Source organism: Megalobrama amblycephala, linkage group LG2 (assembly GCF_018812025.1).
Source record: "Megalobrama amblycephala isolate DHTTF-2021 linkage group LG2, ASM1881202v1, whole genome shotgun sequence".
Taxonomy (NCBI): Eukaryota; Metazoa; Chordata; class Actinopteri; order Cypriniformes; family Xenocyprididae; genus Megalobrama; species Megalobrama amblycephala.
This window is the reverse complement of record NC_063045.1, coordinates 17889765-17905189: the sequence shown is the minus strand read 5'-3', so window position 1 is coordinate 17905189 and position 15425 is coordinate 17889765. Positions and strand designations below refer to the sequence as shown.

At 37.0% G+C, this 15425-nt stretch overlaps 2 protein-coding genes across 2 annotated transcripts in view; both read right to left on the bottom strand.

Moving 5' to 3' along the window:
- The window catches only part of gpc1a (glypican 1a), a 36741-nt gene extending 30884 nt beyond the window's left edge, over positions 1-5857 (bottom strand). The window contains exon 1 of the mRNA XM_048163947.1: positions 5307-5857. Within this exon, the coding sequence (XP_048019904.1) occupies positions 5307-5463 (157 nt within the window). The 5' untranslated portion in view covers positions 5464-5857. The remainder of the gene's footprint in view (positions 1-5306) is intronic.
- Positions 5858-10541: 4684 nt separating this feature from the next.
- Positions 10542-15425, bottom strand: part of gpc5b (glypican 5b) — a 52566-nt gene continuing 47682 nt past the window's right edge. The window contains exon 9 of the mRNA XM_048163896.1: positions 10542-11404. Within this exon, the coding sequence (XP_048019853.1) occupies positions 11214-11404 (191 nt within the window). The 3' untranslated portion in view covers positions 10542-11213. The remainder of the gene's footprint in view (positions 11405-15425) is intronic.

The window sequence follows — 15425 nt, the reverse complement described above, 5'->3', positions numbered from 1 at the left end:
ACTGACTTGATGAGATTGGTTTTGATAAATAGAACATTTATTACAATACATTGTTAATAGTTACATGGGTAACTGTTTGGTTACCCATATTCTCAGTAAATGATGAGAGAATTTTTATTTTTGGGTGAACTATCCCTTTAACTCATAGAACCTTATTTATTCTTAATGTGAAGAAATGTCTATGTTTATCCTCCACACTTTTTTGGGACACAATCAATGCTTTTCAAAGTCCTTGTCCACTCCAACTTTTACAGCCGTTCCAAACACCTGAACAAAAGAGGGCTTGTCAGTGGTTCCAGGTGCTGCTTGTACCTCCGAGTACAGGTGTGCTTTTATACGCGATCAGTGGCAGGGCAAGAGGGTGGAAGATTGAGACCGCGGTGGCATGTTTCAGCCCTGATCAGATCTGCATGATCTCGGCTCTAACAAGCATCACGGTGCACTGCAGATCCCCGCTGAGCCGCGCAGGAGAAACACCCCCGCGCATCAAAAGAACAATCAGCGGGCCAGAGGGAGAGAAGCTGTGTGGGAGAAGGTGTAATTATGCTCGGGTAATCACGAGTCGACAATTCATCAGCGAAAACATGAGCTTTCGGCACAAATGTCTTGGTACTGTGTGTATTAGCACAAGCTGAAACTACTAAAACCAGACTGTAAAAAGTGAAATGTGCAGTATACGGACAACATGAAATGGAACTCTTTCTACATGATCTTACTTTTAAAAAGACTTTTGTTGCTGTAAACTAATGTAACCAGGTGGAAGCTGTCATATTACAGTAAATGCTATTTTTCAATTGAATAAAATTTGTTTTTTTTTTTACTATATATATATATATATATATATATATATATATATATATATATATATATATTCAGTGTTAATATAAAAAATATTAAATATATTAATAATAATTGTTAATAATATTACAATTTTAGAACAAATATGATTGATAACACAATGTATAATGCTGTATAAGAAATTAATACATTGTAAAATCAGTTTATACTTCATAATTTAAATATAGTCAGTGAATATTATTTTTGAATTGAATAAAACTTTTTCATTCAGAATCCTGAAGCATATTTTTCATTTATAATTTACATGCATAGTAAATTATTTTCATGATTTGTTATGACAACATTTTTACTTTTGTCAGATCAACTTAATTTATTGTGGTTCAGATAACACAATATTTTGAATTTCAGTTAACTAAACCAATCAGCTTCATTGTATTAACTCCAATTTTTAATTTCAATGAACTCAAAATTTTAAGGCAACCAGGTAACTTACTTTTTTAACTTAAACCAACTATTCTTTTTTACAGTTTGACAGAATATTCTGTAAATATATTAAACCTTAATATACAAAAACATTAAATATAATAATTATGTTTATTAATAATATTCCATTTTAAAATAAATAATATCATAATGTATAATATACTATTAAATTTAATTCAGTTCATTGTACTTATTAATTTAATCTAAACTAATATAGCCAAGTTGATCATGAGTTATTACAGTAAATATTAATTTTGAATGGAATAAAACGTATTAATTTAGGTCATATGCAGCGTATTTTACATAGACATGTATAATATATATTTATATTAATATTTATGAGTATTGTATTTTGTATTGTATTTATTTATTTACAGTATGAGTGAGATTCAAATGATGTATTATGTATTTATATGTATAATTTTATATAATTATGAAAATAATATATAAAAATGTTAACTGATCTGGTAATTCATGCCTAATACTTCTATAATTTGTGAGGAATTACCACTGGATTTAAATTCGTGACAGTCGTGCAAACAGAAATTAGATGCGTAAAACTAATTAACAACTTCAAATGAGCGGATTTGATTGTCACTCTCCACCGAACAACTATTTTATTCAATTTGCATGTGCGAACAGGTTTAATATATGCGAAAAGCTTAACCAAATCAGGCCCCTGCCTGATCTACACATGGGGGTTGGATGTGCATGTGGCAGTGTGGCTGAGAACATGGGTGTGTGCCTCTTTCATTTCACATAGGGCTCATGGGTGTGTGCCTCGCTCTATAGAAGAGCAGCAAATATGAGCCAAAGCTGAGGTCTGAAACCAGGCTACAGGTTACAAGGGTCCAAACATCACAAATTCACCAACACCGCGGATACTTGGATCTCACTTTCAAAACCTGGAAATAAATCTCTTAAAATAACAAAGTTACAATCACAAACAAACGCAAGATCGCACATATACCCACCCGACTCCCATCTTCATGGCCTACTTGAGGGAAATGTGAGATTGTCATTGTTTAGAGTGACCGCAGGGCTCGAAGTGTCACATAGTCCCCTCCGTTGAACAATATGCTCCCTCTGTTTTTGTAAAACTGGCAGACACACTAGTTGCGTCGGTAATTCTAGACAGCAGCATTCAGCTCTGGTTCCTCTCTGACCTTTAGGTAATGCTTTATGATCAGCTCCTTCTAAAACATGCTAAAACAAAACGTGGCGGAAACCTCAAATCCTCCAACTCAGACTGCACAGTATGGGTGTCACTGTCACACCAGTTAAAGTGGCATCCAAATAATGTCTTATTGTAATCGTTTAAAGAGATGGCGACTCTATCGCTGCGTCCAATAGTTCGCTACTATATAGTATGTGAAAAACAGTATGGCAACAGAGAATGTCTGAAAAGATAGCATTCGAAAAACAGTAGCGAAAAGTCTCCAGATGACCTACTACTTCCAGCGAGATTCTGAAGCGCGCATTCAATGGACACTGTACAATCCCATGAGGCAAAGGGAGAGGATTTGTGAATGGCGGTGAAGCGACGCAACTGACTCCGTAGGTCACATGACAGTGACAACATGCCAGATGTAGTACATCCAAATTTCATTCATACTACCCACATACATACTTTTTTAATGGTCGAGAAGTAAGTTTCAAACCAAATGTAGTGCATACGATAGAGTATGCGATTTCGGACACAGCGTATAACTAACCAGAACGCCAGTTCAATATTCAAATAACATTTTGTTACCATTACATCTAATATGCTGTGAAAACCATTGTCTGTTGTCAAAATATTGTAAAAAAATAATATAATCATGCAAGTTATATTGAAAATCAAATTTTGTTTAGACAACTTAAAGTCTTTTATGCAAATTAATAAAATCTGACTATTAAAACTGTTTGTGACTGTAATGTGACATATTTTAGTCATCATTTACTCATCCTAATGCCATTCAAAACCAGTATGACTTTCTTTTTCCGTGGAACACAAAAGAAGACGTTTTGAAAAATGTTCACGCTGCACTTTTCTGTACAATGAAAGTGGATGGGGACTGGGGCTGTCAAGCTCCAAAAAGCACAAAAGAACATCATGAAAGTTATCCAAATGCTATATTCCAAGTCTTCTGAAGCTGTACATGAGGAACAGACCGAAATCGAAGACATTATTCACAGAAAATCCTGCTTGAGAGTTGTAGACCCCATTTACTTCCATTGTATGGAAAAGAGCAGCTATACATTGTGCTATAAATATCTCCTTTTATGTTTTGTGATGGGAAAAAAAAGTCTAAATTAAAAAATAACACAACTTAAGTTATATCTCAACCCATTTATATTTAGCCACTAACTTATAATGCACCTCATTTAAATAAACATGAACACTTCAAGCAGACAAACACAATCTGGCCACCATCCTTTTAAACAAACAACTTATTCCAATGGTTTGAACAATGAATTAATGGTGTCAAGATGGTCTCAAATGAGACGGTGGTGGGTGGCCGGCACATGCTACATTTTCCTCGACTCCCCCTTCTGTCATTGAGACCGCAGGCGATGACCTTGAGAATTTCCTCTCGGCCAATAGGAACTCTTTGTTTCTCTCAGCCTCTCAAATCTGCTGAGGATGCTAATGTATAATGCCTCAAATACACTTATTACTGAAGGCGGCTTCTGAGGTGATGTTGCTGTTGATGTTTGTGTGTATAGTAGGTGTTTTTGTGTGTGTGTGTGTGGAATACAACTGGGAGGCAGAATATATATTGTACGGATATACTTTCATTGTCTTATAGAAAAAGTAGGCTACATATGAATATTGGCAATGTTGTTCAAATTGTGTTTCCTTCCTGGTTTATGCTTTATTTACAAGTGTTTATGTGTGTGAGTGTGGCACATGTGCAATCATTTATCTCCTTTAGCTTCTTGGGCACACAGCACAATTAGACATATGCATCCCAGTGGAATTCTGGGAAAAAAACTGGGAGCACATCATGCACTGATATAATTGCATGTTTATGTGGACTGATTTGTGACATATTACCCGTTATAATGTGAGACCTGTTATCAAAAAGATGGCTGTGTCATAAAGATTAATGGCAGAATTCATACTTCCCAGCATGCATGGGACAGATTCACGACCTGCCAACATTTTTTGGCCTCTAATGGGAACATTAAAAATGACTGGCTGCAGCTACGGAGTCACTTGCTGACTGCATGGATTTCAGCCACTGCCTGTTACATGGAAATGACAAAGAAAATCATGAGACTTGCTCGTCAAATGCCACGAGTTCACACTGCCCTGTGTGTATCTAATAACACCACCAGTCCTGATTAATACCACAGATTGCAGAAAACCACAGATATTGCAATCATATGAGGTTTTTACTCCTAGATTGCAACCCTGGGGAAAACCTACAAATCTGGCCATCACCGTGTTCATCATAACATGACCTACGGGGACCATATACTGTTGAAGATGAGCTCCAGCACATGCTCTTTCAAACCACATGGGGATCCAGACATCAGGTGTCTGTAAAAAACTGATGAATGAACCGAAAGGTCATTTTTAATGGGGGAGTCGCTCATGATCAATATTATGCCAAGTGTATCCCCATTTTAGCAGTTACAGGTTTGTCTATTGTTCTGTCTGGTGGGTAGAGCTTTTGTCTGGGACCCTCCATCTGTTCATGTGCTTCCTAAACTTGACAATAAGAACATGCACCTCGCGAAGCATCGAGGAGCGAGTCAGGTGCAAATACTAACAGAAGACAATGGAATAGATAGATAGATAGATAGATAGATAGATAGATAGATAGATAGATAGATAGATAGATAGATAGATAGATAGATAGATAGATAGATAGATAGATAGATTGATTGATAGATAGATACTTCATTAGTCTCATGAAAGGGGAAGCTCAGGGAAGCTAAACAAGTAGCCTATATAAACATATATAAACACAGAGTTGAATATAAATGAGACAGTAGTAACTGTAACAATGACCTCTGTCAGCGGTAATTCATACCTGATATCTCAGACTGTGGGACGCCGTTTAACGTGAAGCCTTTGCCGCTGTAGAAGTGGCGCACGTCCGCGCAGCTCCGCACTTTACCGCCCGCGTTATCCGCAGACAGAGACACGGAGATGAGCGACACGAGCAGCGCGACCGCTGTCAGATCCATTGTGTCCGGATCCAGAGACTGAGGAAGAGGATGAAGTCCACTGACGCTGATGCTCTACACTTCACACAGCGAATCAAAGCATCCGATTCTTTCTACAATAGCAGGATATAGCCTATATAATAAAATCCACTTGTTTAATGCACGTCCAGGTTTAAAGCCGGTGGTCCTGATGAAAGAGGATGCGTGTTATTGATCAGTCCGGTGGGGATCTGTTTCTGGTGCTCATGTCTTTACGCACTAGTCTATTAATAATGCATAACTTATAATATCCCTATAAGTAGATGCTAATGTATAAACAGTAAATACTGTTGTAGGAATAGCGGGTTAAAGCGCGCAGGGCTGCTGCTGCTGCTGTGCGCTCCTGTGCTTTCTGTCTCTCTACTGTCCCGTTCTCGCCGAACAATAGTGATGTCCGATTCGCGAACAAGTCGTTCTATTGAATCGGCTCCTTTGAATGATTCGGACGATTCGATTCGCTTATTCATAGAAACAATGCAGTTCTTGTTGAAAAACAGCTTAAACGAGATGGTTTGCTGGTCTTGCAGTATGGTGTGACTGGTGTACACAGACTGGGATAACTAAGACCAGTGAACTTAGGCTAGACAGACAGACAGACAGACAGACAGACAGACAGATAGATAGATAGATAGATAGATAGATAGATAGATAGATAGATAGATAGATAGATAGATAGATAGATAGATAGATAGATAGATAGATAGATAGATAGATAGATAGATAGAGAGACAGACAGACAGACAGTTCGATAGATAGATAGACAGACAGATAGATAGACAGGTAGGTAGAGACAGATAGATAGATAGATAGAGACAGATACAGACAGACAGACAGTTCGATAGATAGACAGACAGATAGATAGACAGGTAGGTAGAGACAGATAGATAGATAGATAGATAGATAGATAGAGACAGACAGACAGACAGATCGATAGATAGACAGACAGATAAATAGACAGGTAGGTAGAGACAGACAGACGAACGATAGACAGACAGACAGACAGATAGATAAATAGATAGATAGATAGATAGATAGAGACAGATACAGACAGACAGACAGACAGATAGATAGATAGATAGACAGATAGATAGATACAGACAGACAGATACAGACAGACAGATAGATAGATAGATAGATCGATAGATAGATAGATCGATAGATAGATAGATAGATAGATAGATAGATAGATAGATAGATAGATAGATAGATAGATAGATAGATAGAGACAGACAGACAGACAGACAGATCGATAGATAGACATAGATAGACAGGTAGGTAGAGACAGACAGACGAAAGATAGACAGACAGACAGACAGATAGACAGAGACAGATACAGAAAGACAGACAGACAGACAGATAGATAGATAGACAGACAGACAGATAGATACAGACAGACAGATACAGACAGACAGACAGACAGATAGATAGATAGATAGATAGATAGATAGACAGACAGACAGATCAATAGATAGACAGATAGATAGACAGAGACAGAGACAGATACAGACAGACAGACAGACAGATAGATACAGACAGGTAGGTAGAGACAGACAGACAGACAGACAGAAAGGTAGATAGATAGAGACAGACAGATAGATAGATAGATAGATAGATAGATAGATAGATAGAGACAGACAGACAGATAGATAGATAGATAGAGACAGACAGACAGACAGGCAGACAGACAGAAAAATAGATAGATAGATAGATAGATAGATAGATAGATAGATAGATACAGACAGACAGACAGACAGACAGACATATAATCGGCAGCCAAAATCGACAATATGCACGGTTACTTCTTGGTTTTCGATAAGCCAGCTTGGTCATTTCCATTGATCTGTTAGCTGTCATTCTGTATTCGCTGTACATCGACACAAAACCAACAAAGGTTTACTTTTTAATGTTGTATTCATATATCAATGCAGTTATCATACTTGCCTAATTTGCCAATAAACCAATTTTACCACTTGCAATAAAGACAAAGCTAATGGAAACATTTGAACACAGTGTCTGTAATTAGACACGCGCACGCAACATTTTTCCAGCACTTTAAATGTTATTTTTAATGTGATGACCAAAAACATTATTTGTTCATCCTTCCGAGATTGTTCTCATTTGTAAAACCGAACATTTCAAGATGTAGGAAATCGAACACTTTTATTTAAAAATAAAACAGACAGTAATTACCACTATAACCAGCAGATGGCGGCAAAGGAGCATTTATTGGCTCATATTATCCATTTCCTGTAATAGTTTTTCACTCAGTTTCGCTTTTGAATAAATATTAAACATTATAAAATGACTAGGTTTAAAAATACATTTTATCAAGGTTGAAGTATTAAGTACTCACAAAATCTCATGAAAAACAATAACTTTTATTGTGAATGAATTACACAAAGGCAGCGCCGCGCTCTCCCTTTATAATCACAGAAACTGTCAGTGCAGCACAAACTCAATGATTTTGGCACACTTGTGAAAACTCACATTTTATTCAATGAATCTAACTATAGGGCACAATAAATCTTTAATTTACAGTGTGTTGACTCTTTTTTTCACACGAAAGTCGAACTGAATTTTGTAGAGGACTGAGGACTTTTTTAAATGTCGTCTTGTGTTTGAATAGCTAAATTAATGCTAGGCTTGACTATACTCTGATTATAAACTAAGTATTACACTATTGATGCTGTTAAAGCTCCCTCAGGACATTGAAGATACCGACACACCAAGTGACATTTCACCGGAAGTTTTCCAGCTGGCTTATATTATTGTCTAACTTTCTATGAATAAGGGGAAATTTGTTTGGGAGTAAAACCATAAGGTGCACGAAATATAAGAGACATAAGCTTTTGACAATTACGTCTTAAAATCTAGTGAGCTGGATATCTAGACGGCATTTTATCAAATTTAATATGCTAAAACAACAACAACAAAACAGTTTAACCAAACTTAAGCAAAAACAGTAAAAACAGTGCACATTTACTCAACTGCAGTTCTTCTGTGAGAGTGTCAAATTGTTCCTTCCTCATTGAAAATCGTCAGCCAAAAAGTTGAGCTAAAATAAAAGAAAATTGGTTTAGGAAAATACCTTGGACACACATGTTGTGTCTTTAAAAACCTAGTGAGCTGCACACCTAATTTCCGGGCATCAAATTTAATAAGCTAAATTAAAAAAAATACATATAATAATAATAATAATAAAACAGAAATCATAAGTAATAAACAGCGTAATTGTTTCATACAAAAAACAAACAAACAGAACTTTCGAGGTATATTTTGAAGTGATGAATCATTTGAGTCGATTCATTGAAATGATCCGTTCGTTCGAATTCTGAACGGATCTCTCAACATTACAAGTCCAGCCCTGTGTATAAAAGAGGAGGGATGGGGTAAAGACACCTGCAGGTGGTAGTAGACGCCCCCTGCCGCCTTCCCTGACTACTGTCTGTAACAGAATGTATCCTGCATGGCAATTGATTTTCAGATGGGAAATTAAATGGACGTGATCATTTAACAGAGTGAATCGGTTACAGGCTGAAACCGAGAACACAGTCAGCTGCGAAAGCCTGTTATTTTTCAGCCAAGACACGTCTAATTAAGAGCACTCAGATTCTTGGGGTTTGTGTTGAGAGAGTTTATTTCGATTACATGGTGGTTACACAGCTGCATAAAGAAGAAGAATTATTTTCACAACTACAAGTGCATTTTGTAACGCGACGCCCATCTGATCTTATAGCCGCGCCGGTGAAAAATGAAAGTGAGTCATTGACATAAGAGAATAATAAAGCACTCACCTTAAGCGAAAACAGTTTCAAAGCCAATTTCCCAGCATTTATATGACAGTTGCCATGCACTTTGCTGGCACAAAAACGTGGCAACGGCAAAATGAAAGGTTTCACTGAGGCTGCAGACCAGGAAATGTTCGTGACAGCTTAATTGGCATCTAAATAATAAGACACGGCTAATTAAAAAAAGCAGCATAAATTACAGCATGTCTGCTAAAAGACATGAAGACTCAATTGTGCATTCTGGGCGTGACTGGATTATTGCAAACATCGCTCAGCTACAGATTACAGAATATGCTGTCAGAAAACAGGCTATGTAATTGATACAAAACAGGATCAGATAGGCTTGGCAACAGGAAAATAAAATATAACCCGCAGACAAAGATGAAGACGAGCTCTGAGCTTGATGTTGACGGTGAGGTGCGAAAATAGAAACGATTTCAACTTCAAAGAGCAAGAATGAGAACGCGAAAGGGAGAGAGATCAAAAAAGACACGTGTATACTTTGAAAATATGGTATTTTATTGTTCGATTTATGTGCGAGCACTTACAGTAACAAATGACACACGGCGCAGTCGGAGCTACATGGAAAATGACATTATTGAAAGTTTAAGACTGATGTCATGGCGAACAATAGGCCTATGTAGGAACATTTTGCATCTAGGAGAAGGTTTAAACGCCGATGTTATGGAAGTTTCTTCTAAACATAAAGTGTTTCATTATCCTATGAGTTACTCAAAAGCTATTTTCATTGTTTTAAATGGTTATATGCTCAATCTGACTATCATATACACACGTTGTATACATAGATTTCAGTATAAATATGTTAAATGTACAATTTGACTTTTTACAAAAAAGCCCTACAATTTCTCAAGAAGGTGGGTCAATCTTACAAAAACTGGGTCATTCTCCTCTTAAAATAAAATTAATGCAATTTATTATTATTATTTTTTCAGATTATAGAAATACGAATTACGGCGTAAATGTGACCCAAGACCACAAAAACAGTCATAAGGGTCAATTTTTTGAAATTGAGATTTATACATCACCTGAAAACTGAATAAATAAGCTTACCATTGGTGTATGTATTTGTTAGGATAGGACAATATTTGGCAGAGGAACTATTTGAAAATCTAAGGGTGCAAATCAAATCAAAATATTGAGAATATCGTCCTTAGCAATGCATTTCCACTCACAAAAATACATTTTTTGATATATTTATGGTAGGATATTTACAAAATATCTTCATGGAACATGATCTTTACTTAATATCATAATGATTGTTGGTTATTGCTACAAATATACCCGTGCGACTTATAACTGGTTTTGTGGTCCAGGGTCACAAATATGTTTAAAAATGTAACAATGCAAAAAAAAAAAAATATATATATATATGTGGCTTCATTTTCTTAATGAAAAAAATTCCTGAATTTGGTGTAAAATATACACTTTATGAGTTTTACCCGGATATACTGATAAAGGGAGAATTAAAATAGCTCTTTCTGTAATATAATCCACACATACAATAATACAGTACTCACACATAAAAAAAGAAAGAAAGAAAGAAAAAAAATATATATATTTATATATGGGCTGCCTTCCCAGTACTCCTGCAGGAAGGTGTAAATGCATTCAGCATGTGATGTTACTCTAAAATGTACCAAACCAGACGAGTGTAATCGTAAATCCGTATTTTTAAGAACATTCAAAATAGTGGCGCTATAAAAGATGACTTGCGTCTCCTTACACTACTTAGTAGCTACATAAAACCCTTTGAAACAGGCCAGAGCAAACAAATAACCAGTGTTTGAATGGCCGCATCCTGAGGGGGGCCATGAGAGCATGAGAACTTACTGAGCATCTGAGGAGATCAGTAGATGAATGTGCAGATTTCTAAGGGCCTAGTGCAAATGCATGCGTGAATCGTTCAGTCTTTTCTATTGTGCGTCAGACACCATCGGGCCACAGAAGGAGCTGTATTATGGGTAAAAGAGGAAGAAATAGGACGGATGAGATGGTTGGGATGTGGGCGACTCCTTTGACGAACACGTCCGGTTTGGGGTTGGAGTTGGGGGGTTGGATTGGGATCATGCCGCCCTGTGGTGGAATTCGTACATGGTTTTCCTTTTTAGTGGGCACTGTTGGAAGAAAAATGTGCAAGAATTAGGTGCAAATATCACATTCAAACAAGATAGTGCTCAACACTTTAAGGGAATGTTTACATGAAACTCTTATCAACTAAAAACGGAAAACCCTATTTTAACAATCTAAGCACATGGTCTGAAGCGCATGGCGCAGGTACACTTAGGGCGTTGTGCACCCGCCTATAGGTGCATATTACTAACACGCTCTTTAAATAACAAAACAAATACTGTGCCATTGACTTTAGACCAGGTTTCAGTTGGTCAATGGCGAGGTCGTTAATTAGTTACCTCAAAATAGCAACACGCCAACAATGCGCTGGAACACACCTCTTTTTTTGTTTTTTTTTGACCAGCACAGGCACAAGTGCATTTGCTTTTTTAACAATGTGACGCTGGATGTGAAAATGATAACTGCGTCGGGCTGAAACTAGCAAAAAACACTTGCGTCGGGTGTATGACAGGGCCATTTATGCATTTTGGCTAATTATTTACACGACAATAGCGTTTTGGCAGCCAGAAAACACAAACTTTTCCATTTTTAGTAAGGTTTTTTATTGGCATCTACGATTCTATTAAAGGTGCTAAAGAGGATCTTTTCGTCGACTGTGAAACTCTAAGACTGTTAGTGAGTTTTTGAAATGAGCGCATGCGTAAGAACAACCCCCCTCCTTCACAGCTCATTTCGAGGGAACGCCTCCCAAAACTCGTGCACAAGTATTGGAATACGAGTGTTTGTTGACCACCGGCATTCCCTGTGTCATGTTAGTGGATTCATTATGTCGGACTCACCGCAGGTAACTCATAATCTGCAGTTGTTACTCCTGTCTCCTGACAAAAACATTGCATGCAGCGCCTGTGGAGTGTGGAAAGTTACTGGAGCACGCAGCTGCGCTCGTCTCTCACAAGGAACGTCATGGCAGTGATTGACAAGCCAGAGGGCCAATCATCGCGTAAACGATTGGCTGATGTTTTTAAGGCCCTACCTCGTGCACAGATGATGTATATTAATATTATTCCTTTCAGTGCACCTAATAAATAGTCTTTTATCAGTTAGTGAAGACAGTTTCAAGTAATATTGCAAAAAATGTATAAAACAAAACATCATCTTTAGCACCTTTAAGAACCTTTTGCATTCATGGAACCCTTCCTTTCCACAAAAGTTTTTTTTTTTTTTTTATAGTGGGAAAAAGGTTCTTTAGATTTTTAAAATGTTTTCACACTGAAAAAATTCTGGTTCTTTTAAGAACTATTGACTGAAAGATTCTTTTGATAACAAAAAAAAGGGGGGTAAAAAAAATGTTCTTTTATGGCAATGCTTAATTTTTTAGAGAGTACTCTCTTTACTGGCATCTCTGTTCCCGGAAGAACCTTTAAAGGTCCCGTTTTTCGTGGTTTTTTGAAGCTTTGATTGTGTTTATAGTGTGCAATATAACATGTGTTCATGTTTCGCGTGTAAAAAAACACAGTATTTTTCACATAATTTACTTATCTGTATACCGCTGTTTCCACTGTCATAAAAACGGGCTGATGACTTCCTTGTTCTATGAAGTCCCTCCTTCAGAAATACGTAACGAGTTCTGATTGTGCCAGCGGTTCCTGTGTTGTGATTCGACAGCAGTTTAGCGCATCTTGCCCGGAAAGGTCACGCCTCTTACCATAACGTGGAGATGCACGCGCTCAGTGTTATTGTAAACATGTCTTTAATTTTACCCTATCAATTTGAGCCGGAATCAGACCCGGTGATTGGACTGCCGGATGAAAATAACAGCGTTTCGACGACATGGCGACAAACACACTATACAAACGCAACTCTTGTGTATTCCTGTGGGCGGAGGTTAGTCAAAAAACTGTTTTAGTGACGTCATTAAAGAAGGAAGTAGAGGGATGTAGTCCAAACTGGCCGTTCGATGTAGGCGACTTCTGTTAAATAAAATATCTCGCTTGGCATTGAACTTTGAGCTTTAAAATTTTACAGATTTTATTTATACTCTAACAACAACATTACACACTAACTAAAGTTTGAAACATCTATGGAAATCTATGGAACCTTTCCCAGCTAACAGGGACTGTACACAAAACTTTGGCTAACGTTCTGGCAAGGTTCTCTCAAAAGTTATGAAAAACATTCTTGCATTAATAGAACATTCGTTTAACGAAAACACAAAAACATTATTTATATATTGTTTATGGAATGTTTTTCTGAAACATTTTAGTTGGATGTTCACCTAACCTAAAAAAAATAAATAAATAACATTCTAGTTTCAGATGCTTCAGAACATTCAAAAGTAACTTTCCCATAATGTCAGCAAAATAATAAAATAAAACATTCCCACATGTTTTCTCTAACGTTTACATGACTAAGAAAAGTTTAAAATTCTTTTGAACATTCTGAGAACATAATGTTTTCATAACTTAACAGGAACATTAGCAAAACGTATTTTGTTAGCTGGGAAAAAAAGGTTCTTTATTAAAATGTTCTTCACACAAAAAAAAAAAAAAAAAAAAAAAAAAAAATGTTCTTTTAAGAAATGTTCACTTTGAGGAACCAAAATATGGTTCTTCTATGGCATCACTGTGAAATCCCCCATTTGAAACCTTTATTTTTAGGAGTGCACAATGACAAATCAATCATTCAACTACAGAAACACCACTTTGAGAGCAAATCCGATTTGGTTACAGTGACAAATGCATTACGCACACACAATGATATTCTGGGTTGAACATATGTGCATTGCGCAGCAGATGAGCAGGGCCATATATCAGCACCAGGCTACGAGCCGAGAGCCGCTGCACTCACAAACAAACCAACAGCCGGCAACACATTAACGTGTCACAGTGAAATGATGCATAGTGTCCATACGGACACAAACGAATGACTTCACGTGTGGATGTCTCGGCACAAACAAACACACATTCACGGTCTGATATTTCAGAGGCATCCATTTACCTAATTTTGCAACAAATTCGACCCAGACGCAACAAGGCAGGGCGAGACAAAAACAACAGTCACACCTTTTCCCAATGAAATCCAACCTGAGATTCTCACACAATAGCCATTGTGTTGTTTGCACAATACACAAAGGGTTCATTTATTCACAATCACTGTTCGGAGATCTCTTGATGGCAATTAAAACGGTAAATGGATCCAATTCGTATCGGACCAGAGTGCGTATGCCCACGGGCTGCTTGGCATTGACAGGAGAGATGTGTAGGAATGATCACATATGCTGTATAATATCATGCTAAATATGCAGTAGTCGTGTGAAACTGAGGATTCCTGCTGACGCTGAATGTGAGAATGTTGGAGAATTGACTTATTTAGCATATTGTATTTCCGTTTCTGCTGCACACAGCATTGGCAAGCTGCTATGGTGCTTATGGTTTTTAGAGAACATGAATGTATTTACATGATTCAATGATATAATAATTTGTTTGAATATAGAAAAATGAGAACTGTGTTGTTGTCCAAATTGATAATTTACACTTTTTTAATGCTGAAGCGGTATGTTACCTGAGAACATTCTCTAACAGAATGTTTGACCAATCAGCTATAAGCTTAAAGGTGCCCAAGAATGCTTTTTCACAAGATGTAATATAAGTCTAAGGTGTCCCCTGAATGTGTCTGTGAAATTTCAGCTCAAAATACCCCATAGATTTTTTTTAATTAATTTTTTTAACTGCCTATTTTGGGGCACCATTAACAATGCACTGATTTACACTCGGCACCGCCCCCTTAAATCACGTGCTCCCTGCCACATGAGCTGTCGACTATATTACAGCACATTTACAAAGTTCACACAGCTAATATAACCCTCAAATGGATCTTTACAAGATGTTCGTCATGCATGCTGTATGCATGCTTCTAATTATGTGAGTAAAGTATTTATTTGGATGTTAAAGTTTTATTCTGAGTGAGTTTGAGGCTGTGCTCCGTGGCTAACGGCTAATGCTACACTGTTGGAGAGATTTATAAAGAATGAAGTTGTGTTTATGAATTATACAGACTGCAAGTGTT